This window comes from Dendropsophus ebraccatus, chromosome 4 (genome assembly GCF_027789765.1).
Source record: "Dendropsophus ebraccatus isolate aDenEbr1 chromosome 4, aDenEbr1.pat, whole genome shotgun sequence".
Lineage (NCBI taxonomy): Eukaryota > Metazoa > Chordata > Amphibia > Anura > Hylidae > Dendropsophus > Dendropsophus ebraccatus.
Genome location: NC_091457.1, coordinates 23,916,344 through 23,934,395, shown reverse-complemented (window position 1 = coordinate 23,934,395; position 18,052 = coordinate 23,916,344). Strand labels below are relative to the sequence as shown.

The window sequence follows — 18,052 nt, the reverse complement described above, 5'->3', positions numbered from 1 at the left end:
CACTTGAAAACACACTTGCCAATCGTTCCAAATAAATACTTGAAAATACATTGACCAGATCTGTAGTGAAATTGCAGGGTAGTATATAGTTGTGTTGACTGAGTAGTGTTGAGTAGTATGAATAAACAGAGTAGCAGAGAGGAGGATGTCGTGAGAGTCTCAACCAATGTAGTACTGTGCTCTGCCGGGATGTTGGAGGATGAGGTAGAATACTTAGAAGAAGAAGAAGAAGAAGAAGACCTGTGCCCGTGTATTGACGTTTGACTTCAGTCTTCACACCACCTATGCCTATATTGGCTGAACCTTCCTAATGGGTTACACAGGCCCCAGACCTTGTTACCTGGGATGAGTGGAATGCTGAAGGTTCCCTGCTGACAACCGCGCTGTGAGATAGAGCTCATTGGCTTACTGCATCTTAGCTCTTTGGCTTCAGTGTATACTGTCCTGCACTGTAACTTCTCCTTGACCATGGCATGGGTTGAGGTTGTCTCTTGCTTCTCTTCTCCTAAGAGGCTTTAACACTGACTGGTGCTGTGTAGCATTACTTGTAGGAAAGTTGTGAGAGGTGTACTGTTTTGCGTCCTTCCCATGCGGGGTGCTAGCTAAGACTGATCTGAGGTATGGGGACCTAGCAGAGAGCCAGGGCCTAGATAGGACCACTGTGGAGAGCTATCTGGCTTGTGTCCTTCCTCCTCAATGTCCAACACGAAAGACCTTGTCTCCTCCTCCACCCATGTGACTTACTTCCTCCCAGCATGTAAGGTGCGCTGTGAGTGGGTGAAGAATGCTACAGAAGAAACAAGGAGTGAAGATAGGACAGAAAAAAACAAGAATCCTACTGGTCTACAGATTCTGGTGACAAACAAAGAAATGGTACCCCTTTATGTCCTTCAGCTGTGCGGCTTCCAAGTACACATACACAATATAGCGACATCTAGTGGCAAAACTTAATACTGCTTTCATAACCACAATAATACAATAAGTACAGACTTTTGCAAGGGGTGTATATACGTAACACCTGTAGTAGGACACCACAGATGCATCTGTCAATCAAAAAACACTGCTCAGCTGCAGCAATCAAGGACAGCAGTGAGCAGTGTAACTCCTGCATTGCCAGAAGGCTGGAAGAAAAGCGGGTGTGTCGACAAAAAGTAAAAACAAGCCCAGTTCATACCAGGCTCACTGCACATTCCTGACAACACCAAAAAGTGCATTGAAAAACTCCTCAAAGTTCGAGAGACAACTTGATAAATGTTGCGCTGCTGAGGCTGAAAGAAAGGAGAAGGCCGAAAGGAAAGGTTCTCCAATGCATCTCTATGATATAGCAATGTATTGGAGACCCTGACTTCCGGCCTCTTGAGCTACAGCGCTGAAACTGAAGAAGCTGTGCTACTTTTTTAATGCAAAATCTTTCACACATGTCTTGGTTAACCCCCAATCTATAAAAGATTTATCACCTCTAATAATATAATAAAGTAAAACGGTTATGAACATCTGGTTACGTCATGTGGTAATTGTGAGACCCGCTCCTCTCGTAACACCTGTCCCACCTACACATAGTTTCCTCTACCTCCACATTTCGACATTTTCTATATCAGTACAAGGTTGTGTAATAAGAACATGGACGCTCCTATCGCTAGTAAAGCTCTATGTGTGATTGGCTACTTGTGGGTATATAAGCTGCACAAATCCCGTTTATCCTCCACTTCTCACTATGGCATTTCTGTGGCTTCTGTCCTGCTTTGTCCTGTTAGGGGGCAGCTATGGTAAGTAGAGGAATTCAGTATTATAATATATTATGGAGGTGACTGGTTCCTTCCATTGATAGCTATTGTGTACTTATTCCTCAGGTTGTGGTGTGCCAAGCATCAAGCCAGTCATTTCTGGTTATGCCAGGATTGTGAATGGTGAGGATGCAGTTTCTGGGTCGTGGCCATGGCAGGTGTCTCTGCAGGTAATGTACTGGGATCTTATATACTGAATAAATGACTTATTTTAATATCCACTACATAAAATTAAAAGAGAGAACAGGCATGTAAGAGATTTCTGACACTCACTATGGCCGCCAATCATAACACAAAGTAGACTGAGCAGGTGAACTTCAATCTTATGTAGTTCGGCTCCATAGAGTAATTGTCTTCAGGAAACTAACATTGATTCCTACATGTATTACAAGGCTGTTACTGAAGAAGAATTAGGCATTGTGTTTGGTTATATAGCTATGTACATGTCTACAGATTCCAGAAGGAGCTTGTACTTGTTCTTTCATCTTGGATTAAAAGGGGTATTTCAAGAAATAGTTATATCCCCTATCCCCATTGCTGAGTGCTAAGCTTAGTTATGTTCGTAAGTCCTCTAGTTAGCAGTGAACAGAGATATGACTGAGCATGAATGCTGCCACCTCATATAATAAGGGCACAATTCTCCTAACTAGTGGGGTTGGATAACTTAGATTACATTAGGATAATCACTTTAAGCCTCCATCTTAAAGAAATCACTTTAACATATTTAAATATTGAATACTGAAAAATAACACATAAGCAATACTGATCTGCCCAGTAACCTGCTGCTATTCTGATGGTGCCCGCATCCCTGCTGCTCACCACTTCCTGCAGGAATCGCCTGATCAGCCAATCACAGACAGTGATTGGCTGATCAGGCATTTCCTGTATTTCAAGATATAGCTTAGAAGCAGTGACCGACGGGACCCCAAGCCCCATTGGAAGGCCAGCAGTTGGAGATTAGTAGGCTGTGTGTTGCTTATTTTTTATTTGCCCTGACTCCCTTAAAAAACTGTTCTTTCCCCTGAAAACCTAACCCTGGGTTATTTGTTCCAGTCCAAATAATAATACCTTGATAAACACTGAGCGCTTATTCAAAGTGAGGATACTGTCAGGATATAACTACACTGACATTGTGGACTGTTAATGGACCTCTCAGAGAACATCACTGGGGACTATTCTATATGTGTTCTAGAGTATTGGGAATTCTGGGATATCAGATGTTTGGTTATAGAACAATAAAGAGGAATAGAACAACAGAAAGGTAAAATCTTTGGTAGTGAAGCCGAACATTGTTCTCATGTATCTTTTTTATTAAATGTCTATAGACCAGCACCGGAGCCCACTACTGTGGTGGATCTCTGATCAGTGATCTCTGGGTTCTCACTGCTGCTCACTGTTCTGTCAGGTAAGTCTTGTATCATTTATTTTAGAGTAAATCTCTTCTGAAATCCCACAGAGCCATAGACAAAACAGTCTTGATGGGTATTTTTGATGTGAGACAACTATATGCTGCCAGCTGGGACCTTCACATGTTGGTAGAATAAATCCTCCTGACACCCTGACAAGTGACAAGGAATTTTAGCATGCTATCATTGGTAACTGACTACTACCTATAGTATTTAGTTTATGGTTTATCATATCATATGACCCATTGATGAGTATTAAAGTGGAGTTATGACATAAGGTATAAAACTAATATGCTGTGAAAGCAAATAGCAACACTTACCTTTCTGCCCCTGTTGTGAGTTGATTTTGGGTTCATATTTCTCTACTTCCTGGTTGTACCTCCTGGTTAAGCAGTTGCTCAGTACTGATATTTTAGCAGTCCTGCTAGTACCATACCCAAAGATCGCAGCACCTGCTTCATTCACTCCCTGTATGGTCTGTAGCATCATTCATCACAAGGCAGCATGCTGTGAACACAGATCCATCTTCCTAAATGTTCCAGTAAAGCTGTATGTGTATCTGTGTATAAGGCAAAGAGATGGTGGTGTAGGCTGAAAGGGCTGGTTATAGATGGTGACATCACTCAAAGGGTGGAACTGGAGCCCAGAGACATGATCCAGCCAGGTCCACTGTCATATGAGAGGAGGTTCCATTGTCGAGGGAGAGATAGGGACACATTTTGAAGTATTTTAACCATCCTGTCATTGTTGAATGACACAAGCGCACTGTAGCCAGAACTATTAGTGATAACAATGACCCTTTAGGTGAAATGATTGTAAATATTCCTAATAGTAATCACTGTATATAAATGAGGAATGAATAAAATACTGTCCATTGTGGAGAACATTTTTATCCATACCTAAATACTGTGGGTATGGTGGTAGCACCTGCTGTGAATGGTATACATGTATGACACTGGAGTAATGTACATCTCATCAATATAAGACATAAGAACTTTTGCGGCAGCTAATATGGTTGTACATCTCTATATACAGAACCTCTGACCGTGTAGTTCTGGGTGAATTTGACTTCTCCTCCTCTGCTGAGCCTATTCAGACTAAATCCGTAGCTAGGGTAAGCAGAAACACTACAGCCATGTTCTGCATTTTTATTTCTCTTGAATAAAATTTTATATAACAGGATTTTAAGGCAGATTTATTTCACAGGTTTTCACACACCCCGGCTATAACCCTTTTGCCTATACAAATGACATCAAACTTCTGAAGCTGAGCAGCCCTGCTACTATCACCGCTCGTGTGTCCCCTGTGTGCATTGCCGCTAGTGCTGATGTATTCAGTACAGGGGAGAGATGTGTCACTACTGGATGGGGATACATAAATGGTATAGGTAAGTAGATGTTAGACAATAACAGCTCAATATAGCAATACCTAGCTGGGCATAGCATGACGGCACCTTGATCGCCAGAATCCCAGAGATACTTTGTAGGTCGACCTCAATCTCAATCTAACTTTTAGCTCAAACAAGACCAAGCAAACTGCAGCAGGTGGCTCTGCCTCTTCTCACCAATACTGAGTGTCAGAAACACTTCGGAAGTGATTATCCAACAGTCCAGAGCAACATGATCTGTGCCGGAGCAGCTGGAGCCGTCTCCTGCAAGGTATGTCCTGTCCATTATCTACTTTACTCACATTTTTCCAGCTATTGCCCCAGCAAACTTTACATCAAGGCTTGTACAAGTGAATGTAAGGAAAAGCTTCTTTTCACTTAGGCTACTTTATAAACTGCTCAAATCTATCTTGAGATCAGCTGACCGAAGTATCAGGATTCAGCTGCCCATAGAAATGTATATAAAGGGGAGAGATACTGATTATATTTAGTAAGTGTTACACTTCCCTCAGTGCTGAACTTATAACTGCTCATTGGGGTTCTATGTTGCTCTCCATGCTGCTGCCCTTTCTTAATGTGTACAATAGAGACAAAGTAAAGCAGGATCCCCTCTTCTTTGAATGTGTGCAGTGTATGGAGGACATCATAGCAGCTAGTGTCCACTAAGTAGCCCAGGAATAAGTAAGAATTAGAAATGAAGCCTACAGAGGATAGAACAGGTGTAAATGCCACATACAAGTTATGATATGGCCAGATATAGTGTTACTTCAGATGTACAAACTATGAACAAGTGATCCTGGAAAGTGACATGAAATTGCAGATATGTGTTCACATATCACATTGTCACTAATCCTATTACTAAGAATTTCTATGCATAACTAGAAACATTGGGGGACATTTATCAGATTGGCCCCTTTTCTGTAGCGCATGTCATTCCCCGCTTGCTTGATGAACGGCCAGAGGTAAACAGCAAGGCGGGGAGGAGGTGTAGTAAGTATACATAAGCTGCGCAATGTCTGCATCACGTGCAACGTCAGACAGTTTTTCTAAGTAAATCAGTCCAGGAAGCTGGGGGTGGGGCTTTATTTAAGACTGCCATACTTGTACGCCAGTCTTGATAAATGTCCCCCAATAAGTGCTGCAAGGTACAGAAAGATTATTTTTATAGCCTAAGGGTGGTATTACACGGAACGATAATCGGCCGAATTGGCCCGATTCGGCCGATTATCGCTCTGTGTAATAAATGCAACGATCAGCCAATGACAACGATCATCGGCTGATCGTTGATATAGTTTAGAACCTATTTTCGTCGGGCGCCGACCGCGCACCGCTGCGTGTAATAGCAGTGCGTGGCCGGCGACTAACGATATACATTACCCATCCACGTTCCAGGGCTACTCCTGCCGTCCGCTTCTCCCTGCGTCCCGCGCGCGCTCTAGCGTCACAGAGGCCTGTCAGCTGATAGGCCGCTCAGCCAATCACAGGCCGCGGCAGTCCCGGCCTGTGATTGGCTGAGCGGCCTACCAGCTGACAGGCTGCTGTGACGCTAGAGAGCGCGCGGGACCCCTGGGAGAAGCGGACGTAGGAGCAGCCCTGGAACGTGGATGGGTAATGTATGCCAGTTTAGCAAGGGCTGCAAGGACATCGGTAACGATGTCCTTGCAGCTCTTGTCAAACGATTATCGGGCCGTGTAATAGGTCCAGTAAACGAGCAACGATCTAGCAGATCGCTGCTCGTTTACAGGTATTATCGGGCCCTGCTCGGCCCGTGTAATACCACCCTTAGACTGGGTTCACACTGTTTTTTTCCTATCCGTTCAATGCATTTGTTTTTAATTGATTACTTTTAACAGAAAGAAAAACGTAGTCAACACTATTTTGTTCCTTTTTTTTTTTTTCTTATAATGGAATTTAAAGGAAAAATGGATCCAAACGGATTTCACACAATTGCATCTGTTTTCATAAAGCGTATACGTTAAACGGATAGGAAAAGCGTAGTGTGAACCCAGCCTTACTAAATAATAAGTTACCAGGATGCATTGATCTGCAGTGAACGTATCATTAACAAGGGAGCTTAGAGTGATAACATCTGCAGGTATCCTATATCTGTATACATTCCCTGATCACACGTAGCTGTTACTTCTGACTCCCCCTATGTGACAGATCTGTATGCCCCATTATACTGAAGCTTATGTAAAGAAGCTTTTGTGAATCTAATATAAGCCATAGAAAAGAGGAAAGAAAAGTGGAATCTGATTGGTTGCTAGGGGCCATTTCTACTTTACACCAGTTTGATTAATCTCCCCTATATTTATACATGTATACTTACTTCTTTTCTCCTAATTTTCAGGGTGACTCTGGTGGGCCTCTTGTATGCCAGAGAAATGGAGCTTGGACCTTGGCTGGTGTTGTCTCCTGGGGAAATCCTACTTGTCCTATTTCTTTCCCTGCAGTTTACGCTAGAGTTACCGTCCTGAGATCCTGGCTGGATCAGACTATTGCCACTTACTAAAGACCTAAATGTCATATTTCTTCTATTTTTTATTAAATATTTGCATTCTCAAAAATAATTGATTTTTCACTTACATATTTCCACCGAAGGGCAGTGATTCTCAAACAAGTTACAATTAGAATCCACTAGGCGAACCTCTTCCCAGTCTACCCCAGTCACCTCCAGTCTGCTCTAGTCACCCCCAGTCTGCCCCAGTCACTCCCAGCTACTAAGGTTTCATGGGGGCCCATGCAGTTGTTTGCTATGGGGCCCCATGACTCCTAGTTACTAGTATTACTGTACCCCTTATCTATTCCTGTATTGCTACTACACCCCTCATCTATACCTGTACTACTACACCCCTCCTCTATTCCTGTAGTACACTACTACACCCCTCCTCTATTCCTGTAGTACTATTATTACAACCCTCATCCTTTTGTGTTGTTCTGACTGTAAAGTTCTAACTGGAGAATTCTGGGGGAAAAACCCAACCCAAAACACTGGTGACAAGCCACACTCCGTAAACCACATTCACGATAGGCCACACCCACTAAAACCACATGAAGGATAAGCCACACCCCTTGTTGTCAATGCTAAAGTGGCTCTGGAAAAAAAATTTCAAATGTTGGCAACTATGGATTGGTAATCTGGCACACCCGGTGGGCTGGCCCCATTACCAGTCCAGGGGGTCGCTGTCAGACACTTATCGTGGAGGCAGTGGGTCTGCTGTCTCCTGCTTCTGAGAGAGATACCGATCAGGCCACTGCCAGACATGGATAGGGAATTGGGAGGGGCACGTGCTGCCAGACACTGATAGTGGCTGTGTATGTGGTCACTGTCTGGAAGTCACTGAGGTGAGGCCGCACCGCTGACAATTCCGTCTCACCATGACATTTATTGTCAGTCAGTTGTCACACAGTGACAGTCAGTTGTCACACATTGCTGGATGCTGCAGAGCCTGCACGCTGTTGCTGACAGGCCAGAGGAAGAGAAGGGGGAGCAGATATATTTTGCAGAGTACTGGGCTGGCTGGCTGCTGCCTGTGTGTGTCAGTGACTGAGGTGTGTGTGTCAGTGACTGTGGTGTGTGTGTGTCAGTGACTGTGGTGTGTGCGTGTCAGTGACTGTGGTGTGTGTGTGTGTCAGTGACTGTGGTGTGTGCGTGTCAGTGACTGTGGTGTGTGCGTGTCAGTGACTGTGGTGTGTGCGTGTCAGTGACTGTGGTGTGTGCGTGATGTTGTGTGCTCTGCTTAATACTGCTATCTGATGATGAAGCACCAGCCGACCCCCCCACCCCTCTCCCCATCCCCATCATCTTCCTTCTCCTCTGCCCCCATTCACCTGGCCCTGGGGTCCTCCTGTGGATGGTTTCCTGGCTGGCTCCACCTTCTGACACCTCAGATCTGCTGCCAGGTCAGTCATTGGCAGTGCTGTAGAGCTGAAAAAGAAGGCCGCAGGCCTGTGTGACAACTGAAAGAGCACTGTGTAGTGGAGCAGAAAGAAGAGGTTCCCTGTCATTCATTGAATGAGTTCTTAACCTCTTACATATTCTCTATTCTGAGGGGGAGTGGGGGTTGGGGGCCAGGAGTCAGTGAGTTTATTAAAGGAGAAGTCCGGTGAAAATTTTTAATAACGTATTGTATTGCCCCCCAAAAGCTATACAAATTACCAATATACACTTATTATCAGTGTAATAGACAGCGAGTGTGGATCCACTGTGCTACTCACCAGTAAGTTCAGCGTAAGTGCCCTCTAGGTCTTCATTTTTTATCACATTTGATGATGTGGAAGCTGGACTTCTGTGGATAAAGGGCACCAGGTCGCTCTACTAATGTGGTCCCAGTGTGAGTAGCAGCTGGTTCCCAAGAACCAGACAGAGTCAGTGCTGGCATCGGGGAATAGGCCGAGAATATGTGGTTAGCAAGGGAGGTATGCACACATATACCCACGGATACATACATATACCCACTGGGTCGGTTGTCAGTGGCATATTATGAAGACCCTTTGCTGCAAGGTCCCCATAGCAGTCTCCTTCCCTGCCTTCATGGTAGCTACGCAATAATGCATTGACCAATGAAAATCATGCGTCCACATGAAACCACAATTAGGACATAATAGTATACCAGTGTGCAGGAGCAGACACAGACTGCAAAGGGCCCCTGTGAAAAAAAATGTGTTTGGCCCCCCATAACCCATTTGTTTCTTCACCTTTCTGCCTTGAAGGCGCACACATATGTACGCCCGAGTATCTGGTACATGTGTCCTGGTTTCTCAGGAGGGCCCTACAGCACAGATGCCAGGGCCCACTAAAGGACTGTACTGTAGTCTGTGCAGGCCCCAGTATGGGACTGGGGTACCTGTGGCCACCAATAGAACTGATCATGGGGGGGCACCCAAATAAAGAACCGGTCAGAAGTGACATGCTGACCTGGTCCCATCCTGTGCTGATGTATCTGTGACCACAACTCCCGGAATAACAATAAAAACAACTCTCAGAATGCCTTACACTTATGAAGCTCTCAGAGAATGCTGGGAGTTGTAGCTTCCAAGAGGACAACCCCTTGAGTTGTCTGCTCATTTGTACTTCAAATCCCATCACATCCTGAGGACTTCAAACTGCAGTAAATGCTGGGAGTTGTACTGTTTGCAGCTGTTGTGCTTGGAGGGTCCTGGATGCATTACAGACTCGATGCTTTGTGGGAGATCAGAATATATACCTCAGAGTGTGGAAGTGACCCCAGAACAGCAGCAATAGGGGATAAAAAATGGCCCCTTAATCACTTCCAGCAGCCAGACAGACACACTGACGACAATCACTTACTGTCAGAGCTGTTGCTGTTGCTCCTCTTCACAGTACTGTCCCTAGCAACAATAATCCCTCCAGCCCCTGTCATCACATTCTCTTTTCTCTCCTCCTCATACAAGGTATGCCAGACAGTGGAGAACAGGAGGGGGTGACAGCAGCAGGGTGCAGGAGGAGAGGAGAACCAGTCCCGACCGGCATAGCATCCAGTCATAATTTTTTTACTAAAAACAAAACAGAAAAACAGCAGAGGGCAGAGGCAGGGGACACTATATCACCACCGGTCCAGGGGAGATGGTGGCAGGATGGAGAGGAGAGAGTGGCAGGAAAAAGTTAAGGGTGGCAGGAGAGGAGAGAGAGTGGCAGGAGAGAGGCTGCAGGAGAGGAGAGAGGGTAAGAGGATAGGGTGGCAGCGCAAATGGGAGAGGGTGACAGGAGAGGGGCGGCAGGAAAGAGGGGAGAGGGTAAAAGGAGAAGGTGGCAGAGGAGGGGAGAGGGTAGCAGGAGAGCAGAGAGGGTAACAGGAGAGGGTGGCAGCGGAGCGGGTAGCAGGAGAGGGACGGCAGGATGGAGGGGAGAGGATAAAAGGAGAGGGTGGCAGGACAGAGGGTGGCAGGGGAGGCACGGCAGGACAGAGGGGAGAGGGTAAGAGGAGAGGGTGGCAGGACAGAGGGTGGCAGGGGAGGCACGGCAGGATGGAGGGGAGAGGGTAAGAGGAGAGGGTGGCAGGACAGAGTGGTAGGGGAGGAGAAAGAGTGGCAGGAAAGGAGAGAGGGAAAGAGGAGGGGGTGGCAGCGGAGTGGAGAGAGGGTGGCAGGAGAGGGGCGGCAGGACGAAGGGGAGAGGGTAAGAGGAAAGGGTGGCAGGACAGAGGGTGGCAGGGGAGGGGAAAGGGTGGCAGGGGAGAAGGTAAGAGGAAAGGGTGGCAGCGGACAGGGAAGAGGGTGGCAGGAGACCGGCCGCAGGACTGAGGGGAGAGGGTAAGAGGAGAGAGGAGAGGGTGGCAGGGCGGAGGGGTTGGCAGAACGGAGGGGGTGGCTGGGCGGCAGGACAGAGGGGGAGGCGGCAGCATGGGGAGGAGGAGGACAGAGGGGTAGCAGGACGGAGGGGTGGCTGGGTGGCAGGACAGGGAGGAGGAGGACGGGTGGCAGGACAGAGGGTTGGCTGGGTGGAAGGACAGAGGAGGCGGTGGCAGCACGGGGAGGAGGAGGAAGATGGGTGGCAGGACGGAGAAGGGTGACAGCAGCACGGGGAGGAGGAGGAGGACAGGTGGCAGGATGGAGGGGTGGCTGGGTGGAAGGACGGAGGGGTGGCTGAGTGGCAGGATGAAGGGGTGGCATGATGGAAGGGTGGCTGGGTGGCAGGACAGAGGGGTGGCTGGGTGGCAGGAAAGAGAGGTGGCAGGATGGAGGGGTGGCAGGACGGGGAGGAGGAGGACGGGTGGAAGGACGGAGGGGTGGACGGGTGGCAGGACAGAGGGGTCGGCAGCAGCATGAGGAGGAGGACACGTGGCAGGACGGAGGGGGGCGGCGGCAGCACAGGGAGAAGGAGGAGGAGGAAGCGCAGCTAGCAGCAGGGAGCTGCTAGCTAATCTCCCTGTTACCGTACGCAAAACGGGACACGGGGGGGGGCAGGAGAAGGCAGCACGGGGGGAGGAGATAACACTTTAGGACCGCACAGGGCAAACCACTCCCATCATCTCCTTCTCTGCTGCTAATTCTTATCAAGCAGAGAAGGAGATAATGGGAGTATGGAGATAAAAGTTATGGAGTTACTCTGAAAAAATCACCTTTAGGCTGGATTCACACTATGTATATTTCAGTCAGTATTATGGTCCTCATATTGCAACCGAAACCAGGAGTGGATTAAAAACACAGAAAGGATCTGTTCATAAAATGTTGAAATTGAGTGGGTGGCCGCCATATAACAGTAAATAACTGCGATTATTTCAATACAACGGCCGTTGTTTTAAAATAACAGCAAATATTTGCCATTAAATGGCGGCCATCCACTCAATTTCAACATTGTGTGAACAGATCCTTTCTGTGTTTTTTATCCACTCCCGGTTTTGGTTGCAATATGAGGACCACAATACTGACTGAAATATATGTAGTGTGAACATAGCCTTACGCTGAGTTGTCCAAATGCCAGTTCGGGATCCAAGAGGTGTCATTTCTGGGATACAATATTACCCCTAACTCATTTGGTATGGATCCCCTGAAGGTAGCAGCTATTGGGAAATGTGAACATCCCACTAATCTTAAAGCACTGCAGTGATTTCTGGGTTTCGCCAATTATTACAGAAAATTTATTAAGGGTTTTTCTGTCATTGCTAAGCCCTGACTGACTTGATCAGGAAGGGGGCAGATCTAGTGAATTGGAGTTCTGAAGCTATACTGGCATTTGAGCAGCTTAAAGGGGTTATCCAGCGCTACAAAAACATGTCCACTTTCCCCCTACTGTTGTCTCCAGATTGGGTGGGGATAAGAAACTCAGTTCCATTGAAGTAAATGGAGCTTAATTGCAGATTACACCTGAACTGGAGACAACAGTAGGGGGAAAGTGGACATGTTTTTGTAGTGCTGGATAACCCCTTTAAAAGGTGTTTTTCTGAGGCTTCAGTCCAGATCCAGCCTGATTTTGATCAACCGTTCATTATTGAAGTTGATGCCTCAGAGTTAGGGCTTGGAGCCGTACTCTCGCAAGGTTCCAAGACACTTATCAACCTCAGACCTGTTGCCTACTTCTCAAGAAAATTCTCCAAGACTGAGTGTAACTATGATATTGGTAACAAGGAACTACTGGCCATCAAATGGGCCTTCGATGAATGGAGACACTTTCTTGAAGGAGCTAAACATAAAATTAAGGTTCTAACCGATCATAAGAATCTGGATTAGACGAAACGCCTTACCCCTCGCCAAGCAAGGTGGGCACTGTTTTAACTCGATTTAACTTCGAGATCACCTTTTGGCCTTTTTGGTTCTAAAAATGTCAGAGCCAATGCTTTGTCTCGCAGATTTGATGCCAGCAGTGCACCCAGGGAAGAACCTGAAACTATTTTGTCACCAGTAGTGGTAGTTGCCACCCTTTAACCTGACCTTGATGCCCAAGTGGTAGACTCTCAGTCTCTAGCCCCCGGAATACTCCGGAGGGGAAACTCTTTGTTCCCCCCAATCTTCGTCTCAGAGACCCACTGCTCAGTGTTGGCAGGTCACCCCGGCATTGCTGGCACAAAGTATCTGCTCTCACGTCATTATTGGTGGCCATCTTGGGCCAGAGATGTTCTTTGTAAAGGCTTGTTAGGTATGTGCTAGGTCCAAGGTACCTCGTAGGTTACCTGAAGGTCTTTTACATCTTCTTCCCTTGCCTGCAAGACCTTGGACTCATATATATGGATTTTATCACTGATTTACCACCCTCTAAGGGAAAAATTGTTATCTGGGTGGTTATGGAAAGATTTTCAAAGATGTGCCACCTCATTTCCCTTAACCCTTAGAGAGCTAGGCCAATTTGCATTTTTGCACTTCTGTTTTTTTCCTCCTTGTGCTTAAAAGGCCATAGCACTTGCATTTTTTTCACCTAGAAACCCACATGAGCCCTTATTTTTTGCACAGCATAACCATAAAGCCATAAAGTAAACAGCATAACCATAAAATTCAATGTGTGGTGTAATTGAAAAAAAAAAACAAAACAGTGTTTTATTATAATTTTTTTTTAAATTGGGGGGTATTTGTTTTTACGCCGTTTGCCCTGGGGTAAAACTGACTTGTTATATATGTTCCTCAAGTCGTTTCGATTACAACGATATGTAACATGTATAACTTTTATTTTATGTGATGGCTTGTAAAAAATTGAAATCATTGTTACCAAATATATATATTACTTAAAATCGTTCTATTCCCATGCTTATAGCACTTTTATTCTTTGGTCTATAGGGCAGTGTGAGGTGTCATTTTATGCGTCATGATGTGTTCTTTCTATTGGTACCTGGATTGCACATATGCAACTTTTTGATTGCTTTTTATTACAATTTTTCTGGATTTGATGCCACCAAAAAAGCACAATTTTGCATTTTGGGAATTTTTTGCACTTACGCAGTTTACCGTGAGAGATCAGGAATATGATAAATTAATAGTTTGGGCGATTACGCATGTGGCGATACCAAACATGTTTATTTATTTATTTTTATTTATAACATGGGAAAAGGGGGGTGATTTAAACTTTTATTAGGGGAGTTTTTTTTTTTTATTAATAAAACTTTATTATTTTTTTACACTTATACTAGAAGTTCCCCTGGGGGACTTCTACTATAAGTACACTGATCTATCATTGAGATCTATGCAGTATAGTTATACTGCATAGATCAATAAGATAGGCACTGGACTGGATTGCTTTCGGCCGAAAGCAATCAAGTGCACACTCTTAAAGGGACCAATTTCACGCTTAAAGGGACCAATTTCGCTCTTAAAGGGACCCATTTCGCTCTTAAAGGGACCCAGGTCGCTCTTAAAGGGACGCAGGTCGCTCTTAAAGGGACCCAGGTCGCTCTTAAAGGGACCCAGGTCACTCTTAAAGGGACCAATTTCACTCTTAAAGGGACCAATTTCACGCTTAAAAGGACCCATTTTGCTCTTAAAGGGACATATTTCGCTCTTAAAGGTACACATTTCGATCTTAAAGGGACCAATTTCACTCTTAAAGGGACCAATTTCACGCTTAAAAGGACCCATTTAGCTCTTAAAGGGACCTAGATCGCTCTTAAAGGGACCCAGATTGCTCTTAAAGGGACCAATTTAGCTCTTAAAAGGACCCATTTTGCTCTTAAAGGCACATATTTTGCTCTTAAAGGGACCCAGGTTGCTCTTAAAGGGACTCAGATCGCTCTTAAAGGGACCAATTTCACTCTTAAAGGGACCCATTTCTCTCTTAACCTCTTAACGACGCATGACGGGTATACCCGTCATGCGGCCGTTAAGAGTAAACAGAGAGGGCTCCCGGCGTGAGCCCTCTCTGCAGCGCGTGGTCCCCGGTTGCTAAGTGCAGCCAGGGACCGCGTGTATTAGCCGGCGCGGCCGATCGCCGCGGCCGGCTAATTAACTATTCAAATGCCGCTGTCAAAGCTGACAGCTGCATTTGAATAGCAGCTGTGCCCCCTCTCCCTGGTGTCCAGTGGGGGATCTCCCCCCCGCGATGCGATCGCGGAGGGGAGATCCGTTCTAATGAGCCGGCTGGGGCTCAGCGTCGGAATGACGCTGATCCCGGCTCGGCAATCTATTCAGATGGTCTGCAGCAGACCATTATAATAGAGCACCGATCTGATGGATCATTGCTCTATTATATACACAGGATTGATCTCAATGGGAGATCAGTTCTGTGTATATAGAAGTCCCCCAGGGGGCTTCATATCACTGTAAGGGAAAGTTAAAAAAAGTGTTTTTATTAATAAAAAATCCCCTCCCCTAATAAAAGTCTGAATCACCCCCTTTTCCCATTTTACAAATAAAAATAAATAAATAAATAAACATGTTTTTTATCACCGCGTGCGTAATCGCCCGAACTATTAATTAATCACATTCCTGATCTCGCACGGTAAACGGCGTCAGCGTAAAAGAATCCCAAAGTGCTAAATTGCGCATTTTTGGTCGCATCAAATCCAGAAAAAATGTAATATAAAGCGATCAAAAAGTCGCATATGCGCAATCAAGGAACCGATAGAAAGAACACATCATAACGCAAAAAATGACACCTGACACAGCCCCATAGACCAAAGGATAAAAGCGTTATAAGGCTGGGAGTAGAGCGATTTTAAGGAACGTATATTTGTTAACAATGGTTTTAATTTTTTACAGGCCATCAGATACAATAAAAGTTATACATGTTACATATCGTTTTAATCGTAATGACTTGAGGAACATATATAACAACTAAGTTTTTCCATAGGACACACGGCGTAAAAATGAAGCCCCCCAAAGAAAAATAATTGCGTTTTTTTTTTTCAATTTCACTGCGCATATAATTTTTTTCTGGTTTCGCAGCATATTTTATGGAAAAAATTCAGCCTGTCATTGCGAAGTACAATTAGTGACGCAAAAAATAAGAACTCATGTGGGTCTGTAGGTGTAAAATGCAAGTGCTATGGCCTTTTAAGCACATGGAGCAAAAAACGAAAACGCAAAAACGAAAGTTAGCACGGTCCTTAAAGGGTTAAAGGGACCCAGGTTGCTCTTAACCCCTTAAGGACAGAGCCTGAAATGGCCTTAAGGACAGAGACAAATTTTATGAATATGACCTGTGTCACTTTATTCATTAATAACTTCGGGATGCTTTTACCTATCTGGCTGATTCTGAGATTGTTTTCTCGTGACATATTGTACTTTACATTTCTGGTAAAATGGAGTTGATACTCATAACGAATCTTTATGAAAAACACCAAAATAACGTGAAAAATTGTGAAAAAATGCATTTTTCCAACTTTGAAACCTTCCTGCTTATACAGAAAATGTTTATGCCACTTAAATTATATATTAAATAGCATTCGCAACATGTCTATTTATGGAGGCAGCATTTATTAAACTATATTTAATTTTTTTAGACAATAGAAAGCTTAAAACATTAGCAGCAATTTTCCAAATTTTCTGTAAAATTTCAAAATCAGATATTTTCAGGGACCTGTTCAGGTTTAAAGTGTATTTGAGGGGCCTGTATGTTAGAAAGCCCCACAAAGCACCCCATTTCAGAAACTGCACCCCCCAAACTCTGCAAAAGCACATCCAGAAAGTGTTTTAACCCTTTAGGGGAGTCACAGAAATAAAAGCTAAGTGTGTAAGAAATTTGAAAATTTTAATTTTCTGTGCAGAGATTTTAATGTAATCCAATATTTTTCATAATTATAAACCTATTACCAGAGAAATGCACCCCAATAATTATTGCCCCGTTTCTGCAGTTTATAGAAATACCCCATATGTGGCCCTATTGCGCTATTTGACGCAACCACAAGCCTCAGATATAAAGGAGCGCCCAGTGAATTTCAACGCCTCCGTTATATTTGGTTATTTTTGACAAGTACCACTTCAGGTTGGCAGAGGCTCTGGGGTGCCAAAACATTAAAAACACCCCTAAAGGGACACCATTTAGAAAACTACACCCCTCGAGGAATGTAACAAGGGGTGCGGTGAGCATCTGGACCCCACAGGTGCTTCACAGATTTTCAGAACAATGTGGTGTAAAAAAGGAAAAATTCAATTTTTTACACTAAAATGTTGTTTTAGCCTTCATTTTTCATTTTTACAAGGGGATAAATGAAAAAAACAACACCAAACGTGTAGCGCAGACCTAATGTTTATTTACTAATGTACTTATTTACTTGCCTTGTTTTTTGTTTGGTTCAGTATCATTTATTTGTTTATTTATAATGTGTATCACGTGGTTCCTCCATTTTGGCCCCCTTGCTCTTTTTTCCCCGCCCGGGGGTGGGGCCTGGATGGAGGAGGTACACTTTTGTTATGTATAAAGGTATTGAATGTTTAAATACACACCAGCCATGATTAAGGAGGGTTGCCTCCGCAACGCGTCGGCACGGTTTTAATGTTTTTTTTACTTTTTAAGCTGTACCAATAAAAACGCATATACTTTTTAAGGAGCTGTGGATACCCCTTGTTTTTGACACAATTCACACGGGTGACGTCCCGCAACTTTTTTCACGTGCTCCTGCTTCCCGGGGAACTGCATTATACTACGACCACCAATTGCCAAAAGGGTGAGCTGATGTTTCCCTTTGTTATACACTCACATCTGCCTAAGACTAACCCGGAAGTGAATGTATTCTGAAGGGTATTTTAGACAGGTTAATGTCCACTTTTTATTCATGCTTGAGGAAGGCCTGATAGCACTAATGGGCCGAAACGCGTCACAATCTATGAAATAAAAATTCTACTATTTGCTCCGATTGTAATATTCTGTGAAATCACTGCCGCGAGACCATCTATGCGGCACTGGATCATAAGTCTCCTGCGCTCAGCCTTAAGGGGCTATTGCGGTCCATTGATCCCTGCTAGGATCTACACCACTGGATCTACAGCGGTGTCCTCGGAGGAGCTGTGTTGACGCATCTGTGGAGGTGTTGTGTAGAGTTGTGTATATATTCAAGCACAACATTTTCAGGTGATTGGGATAGCCCCCACAC

The 18,052-nt window shown here is 44.8% G+C and overlaps 1 protein-coding gene across 1 annotated transcript; it reads left to right on the top strand.

Annotated features, from left to right (window-relative positions):
* The first annotated feature begins 1,714 nt into the window (after window positions 1–1,714).
* Window positions 1,715–12,767, top strand: LOC138789238 (chymotrypsinogen 2-like). Its single transcript, XM_069967843.1, has 8 exons — window positions 1,715–1,766; window positions 1,851–1,954; window positions 3,110–3,189; window positions 4,226–4,304; window positions 4,397–4,577; window positions 4,706–4,848; window positions 6,928–6,937; window positions 12,535–12,767. Exons 1-8 carry the CDS (start codon window positions 1,715–1,717, stop codon window positions 12,765–12,767), a joined length of 882 nt encoding a protein of 293 aa, XP_069823944.1.
* Window positions 12,768–18,052: the final 5,285 nt, after the last annotated feature.